The sequence below is a fragment of the Triticum urartu genome, chromosome 4 (assembly GCF_003073215.2).
Source record: "Triticum urartu cultivar G1812 chromosome 4, Tu2.1, whole genome shotgun sequence".
Lineage (NCBI taxonomy): Eukaryota > Viridiplantae > Streptophyta > Magnoliopsida > Poales > Poaceae > Triticum > Triticum urartu.
In genome coordinates, this window is record NC_053025.1 from 571,563,365 (window position 1) to 571,568,847 (window position 5,483).

The following is a 5,483-nucleotide window of genomic DNA, read 5'->3' on the forward strand; positions in this document are numbered from 1 at the left end:
CGCGCGGGAATATATAAAGTTGAAGATGAGGTGAGGTGAGGGGGGCATGGTTTCATATGCTCGATGGAGACGAGAGATGGGTAGATGGATGGATAGATGGGCAGATAGATGTACATATTCTCCACCCAAAAATGTTCTCCAATCCCGTCCCAAGCTGGCTGCACCGCAAATGACACCTGCGAGCGCGTAAACCGGACGAAATTGCGGTGATTATTCGGTGAGGGGGGAGGATAAAGGTTCCTCCATCCATCCATCCAGAAGGACGCCAGGGGGTAATTATTAACTCGCCTAATTTTCTTGTTGGTCGATGACACAAGAACAAATCGGGCACATACATACGCGAACAGATTTGGAAGCTGTGGCTGGCACCCAGAGAGAGAGAGGGGAGGGCTAAACGGGGCGGGACAGGGGACTAAAGACAGTGGTTGGGCGCGGCAGAGGCAGATGAGATTATCATCTCTCTGGAGCGCTGGGGCGCATGTGCGTGCGTGCGAGCTGTCGATCCATCGATCGGCCTCGCACGCAGACGCAGGTGCCGGTTGCAGCGGCGCGCACGACAGAACTGGATGCCCGGAACGGCACAACAGCGACGGCCACGGCTGAAATTATTCTAGACCCCGCCCCGCCCCGCCCCGCCCGCCGGAGGAGAAGAACCAAGGAAGGAAAGAAAAGGTGGTACCGCCGCAACGCAAGCGGCCGCGCTGTAAAGGTGGCACGAGGCGTACGCTTCCACCAGCACGCTCCAGGGGAATCTATCCACCCACCCTTCCTTCGATGGCTGCTACGAGTGCTAGCCTCCTAGCCGTCCAGGGTCAGCAGAAGGAAGCTTCACGCAACGCAACACTGCACGGCAGGGAGGCTGCTGCTGATGATTTCGTCCAGGTAGCAAAGCGTCCTCGTGCCTGTGGCCCTGGTGGAGAGGAGGAACGTTTCTCCCTGTGTTTTTTCCCTTTTTCCATTAGCGCACGGAACGGTCAGCGAGTATCGGCGGCAGAGTTGTGTCGGGCTGGGTCGCTCGCCGCCGCCAAGTGGCCAGGGGAACAAAATGTAGCGTAGCGTCGGGTCGTACTGCTGCTACGGGAGCGGGACTGGACCGGACCGGACGGAGCGAAAGGCTTCTCTGACCCGACCCGACGGCAAAGACCGGTCCAAGGGAAGGCACTGGCTCAGCGAGCACGCGCCGATCGGCACGTGTGGTTCTACCGCTACTACTTCTTCTCTGCCTTGCAAGGGACAGCAGGGGTGTTCCTTTCACGGCGGGAAGCAAAGCTCAGGAGCAAGTGCCTGCGAATTCACTCCTCGAAATCAGCTTGCTTTGTTCCAACAACACAAACACGATAACGCAAACGAGATCCGTGGCTATTCAAAACGTCTCGCTGCTCCGGAAAAAGCTCGCACGAGGACTAAATTTCTACAACCAGAGTTTACTGTCATGCACAATGCTATTTCTCACTCGTGTAAGGCGATGAACAAAAGGTTGCCACATTATGCAAGATGATATATGAAGGAGTGCAGCAGTCCTCGGCTCACAACCATGTTCTTGCTCCAAATGGCAGGATCTACAAGGTTTCTTTTTACCACATATATATGTTTGCAAGGGGTCGACGTCGACAGAGTACAGAGGCTTCTTTTATATGGCAAGCGCCGCCATCTGAACTCGCAGCGCACCACCATTCGCCTCTCATTCCAGAAATCCAGGGGCAATGTAAGATGGATGCCACCACACAGGAAGAAGCATGTATGCAAATCTAAATGCCCAAAACAGAAGAAGAATGTATGCCCTACGGATCACAAATACGGTTCAAACAAATGGTCGGTCAGAGATAGCTCACTCAAAAAGATTAATAAACAGCAGTTGCAAATGCATCACTTCCTTTTAACATTACTAATGATATATACGTTCCCTTATTGCAACATTGCTAATAGAGGATGACATCAATTTGCTGAAATAGCTAGAACAGAACATGCAGAATCAATCAGCTAGGGGGTAATTCAATGATAGAGTAAAACCATGAGGAGACTTACTTCTAGGCTGATAACACAACTACAGGCAGAATGGTCGACAACTCCCAGGAAACTTGCCACTAAATGGCCAGTAAAATGATCTAGTTTTGAAAACTACCTCCTGCTTTGACACTCCATCAGAAACAGAACAACTGAAACTTGACTCAGTTGACTAACACAAACATCAGTACATGGAAACATGATCTAAAACACCGAGCCAAACAAACCCACAAGCGAACCAGCACAACTAAAACTAGAACAATACCAGCATCTAATAGCACATACAAATTCGCGACCAGCAAAACAACATATCTTTACCAACTTACAAGCTGATAACACAATTCAGAGAAGCATATCATGAAGCAAACTGGATGAATAAGAGACATGGCAGTGAATTGATAAACATGCTCTAGTTGCAGCCAAAGATAAAGCAAGTATTGCTTAACAGGTTGTTCATCATCAACAGTGAAAGGCGAGCATTCTGGAAGTTGTTTCTAGATTATTAATATAACACTGTTTTTGCATAGTCTCGTATCTTTGAAATCACGAGCTGTTGATCCAAATTGCAAATGTAGAAATGGATTAGCAAGGAAAACAGAAGTATTAGAACTCAAGGGTTACATGAGTGCTGCCGCTCAGCAGATGTCCAGTTAACTGGGCAGAAGGCATAAATCGCTACGAAGAATCAGGGCTGGAGCAATTGAACGGGCTGCCTTTGTGCATACTATCATCCTTCATAAATATCCACTGCATCCAATCTTTATTCAGTGGACTCAGCAACCCATCACGGCGCAGTTATACACGAAGTTCCCGGATTGCCGTGTGGCAACCAAATTCCACACAGGCGGTTGCTCATCGGGAACCCATGAATTAAGCTCAATGATGCCACCAATAGAAGTCCTTGGGCCTCCAATGACAATCAGCCGGTCACCACAGGCTCGGAAAGCAAGGCCCCATCCATTCATTGACACAGACCGTTCGGGCAATTTCCCAAGAGCGATCCACTTATTATTCAGCTTGTCATACTTCTTCACATCCTTCTCACTGTAATCAGCCGCATAAAGCTGATTGTTGACAACTGCAATGAGTGGAGGAGCACCGGTCACTCCATTGAGGCCCTCAGACATGTTCTCAATGACCCTCCACGACCCCCGATTCAAGTCATATTCCTCACCACATGTCAGTACCTGGTTGTTGTTGGTAACACCACCGATCACATAGAACTTGCCATCCAAGAACACACCAGAACACATCTTCCTAGCCCTATTCATGCTGGGAAGGGGTGTCCAAGTGTGTGTCACAGAGTCATACATCTCTGCAGAGCTCAGGATCTTTCCAGAAGCATCGGTGCCTCCAGCGACATACGCCTTCTCACCGACGCTTGTTGATCCAAACAAGCACCGGGGAGAGTTCATGGGATCAGCCCTTGTCCATGAATTGGTCAGGATGCTGTATCTGAAGACAATGTGTGCCATCCCAAACACAAGCAGCTCTGTGCCCACGGCCAGGGACTCCTTGTCAGAGCACATGAAGCATTCATCCGGTGGCATCTTGGGCACCTGGATCCAGCGCTCCCTGTAGGGGTCATAGGCGTCCCACTCCAGGACATTGCAGGAGAAGTAGACCCAATGCTCGGCGAAGCCATTCTGCCGCCGCAGGCGGTAAATCTCCCCGTTGCGCACCAGGGAGTTGAAGTCCCTGTTGAGGGAGGCGACGGAGCCATAGTCCGACCTGGAGAGCCGGAGCAGGCAGTTGATGGAGAGGTCCCGGCCAATCTCGCCAATGAGATTGGCCCCAGAGCCTTGCTGTTCCCCTCCGCCGCTGCCTGAGGAGGCATGGCGGCTGGAGCCGTGGCTCTCGGTGATGTCCGGCGTGTGCGGCTGCGGGGAAGGCGACTTGCTGCGCTTCCCGCTGCTGCCGCCGGCGTCTACCTCCTCCATGTCCTCCGCGCCGAAGTCCTCCGGCGCGGGGCGCTTGGTGCCGCTGAGGAGGAACGCCCAGTCGGAGTCCGGGTCGCAGTAGCTGGGCAGGGAGCGCGAGACGAGGCAGGATTTGCCCTCCAGCATCATGGCTTCTCCTCCCCCTCCCTTTGCTTGCTGCTCCCGGACGACGGCTTATTATCCTCTCGGATGAGATTGATCCGGAAAGGGAGAAATCTGGGCGTGCTCGCTGATCTCCTAGCCGCGATCTGCAACAATAATGGAATGGAATTAACAGGGGAGGGGAGGGAGGAAAGTAAGCGCGGAGGAAATCGGCGAGAAGAAACGGATCAGGAACAGGGGCATTTGAGATCTGAGAGGGGCGCGTGAAGAAAACAAGGCGTAAAAATCGAATCTTCCGGCGAGAACCCAGCCGATCCGCCGCCCCGCCCCCCCCCAAATCGCTCCCCCGGAGAACCAAACCAAATCTTCCCTCCACCCTCCGCGGCGGCCCCGCCGGGCGACCCGAATCCAGGCGGAGAAGCAGGGGTCCAATCCAGTCCAACCCAATCCAACAGAAAAAGGAAGAACACGCGCGGGAGGGGCAAGAAAGAATCACCTAACAACAAGAAGAACAAATCGAACCCATGGCAAGATCACGCGCGGGCCCGCCCGAGGAAATCCGGACTGGAAGATCGCGGCCGGCGGCCCAATCAGCGCGCCCCCATGGCCGCGGCGCCCGAGAAATCCCCTCCCCCCACCACCAACTCCTACCAGATGCGCGAGCGAGCGAGCGAGCAAGGAAGCGAGCGAGGAAGCGAGCGAGGATGGATTTATACCTGTAGAGAGAGATAGATGGATGGCTCTATCTACTGCTGCCACTTGGTTACAACTGCCCCTTCTAATGCTTCTGGCCCTGCTGCAGCCCTCTGCCGCTGCCCCTCGCCCCCCGCCTCTCTCTCCTCTCTTGTAGTCCTCCTCCCCTCCCTCGCCTAGAGTGTGCGCGCTGCCCTCCTCCCTCCCCCGCCCCCCTCTCGTGCGCGGTACTACTTGGGGAATTGGGATTCGCCTCTCGCTTTATTTCTTTCCCTTTTTATTCCCCCGTTTTCTCCCCCTCCCCCGGCGCCTTTCCCCTCCGTCTGTTTTGGCTCGTCGGAATTGGAAACCGGGCAGGCCGCAGAAATAGAAAAATGCCCCAGCGGCCACCGGCCAGCTCACCTGAAGCTGAGGTGGACTCACTCCCTCTCCCTCCCACTCTCTCTGCCTGTACGTCCGCACGTCTCCCGCGTATCTATCTATCTTTTCCTCCCCCTCGCTCGCTCGCCGCCCCCTGCCTGCCTCATCTGATTGGCAGCAGTATAAAATTAGGGAAAAGTCTAAAAAAAACCTTGATTTCGTAGTGGAAGTCTGAAATGAACCCTAAACTCCAAATCCCTGAAATTAGCACCCCGTCTTATCTGATCCCGGTTTATTCCGACCTTTTTAGCCGAGGAGGCGTTTGTCCCCGTCAGGATTGCACACGTAACAGAGATTAGGGAAAACCGAATAGTTTTGCAGTGG

General features: G+C 53.4%; 1 protein-coding gene across 2 annotated transcripts; it reads right to left on the minus strand.

Moving 5' to 3' along the window:
• Positions 1-2,483: 2,483 nt before the first annotated feature.
• LOC125552775 (F-box/kelch-repeat protein SKIP11-like) lies at positions 2,484-4,930 on the minus strand. 2 transcript variants are annotated; one of them, XM_048716441.1, is made up of 2 exons: positions 4,543-4,930; positions 2,484-4,192 (listed from the first exon to the last, which is right to left on the minus strand). In XM_048716441.1, exon 2 carries the CDS (start codon positions 4,071-4,073, stop codon positions 2,778-2,780), a length of 1,296 nt encoding a protein of 431 aa, XP_048572398.1. In that variant the 5' UTR covers positions 4,074-4,192; positions 4,543-4,930; the 3' UTR covers positions 2,484-2,777. The 2 variants fall into 2 exon arrangements, with proteins under 2 accessions (XP_048572398.1, XP_048572397.1); XM_048716440.1 differs by having other exon boundaries at positions 4,763-4,929.
• Positions 4,931-5,483: the final 553 nt, after the last annotated feature.

Bases quoted from the DNA above. Each gene is read 5' to 3' on its own strand.
- LOC125552775 (XM_048716441.1), bottom strand. From the start codon at position 4,073: ATGATGCTGGAGGGCAAATCCTGCCTCGTCTCGCGCTCCCTGCCCAGC.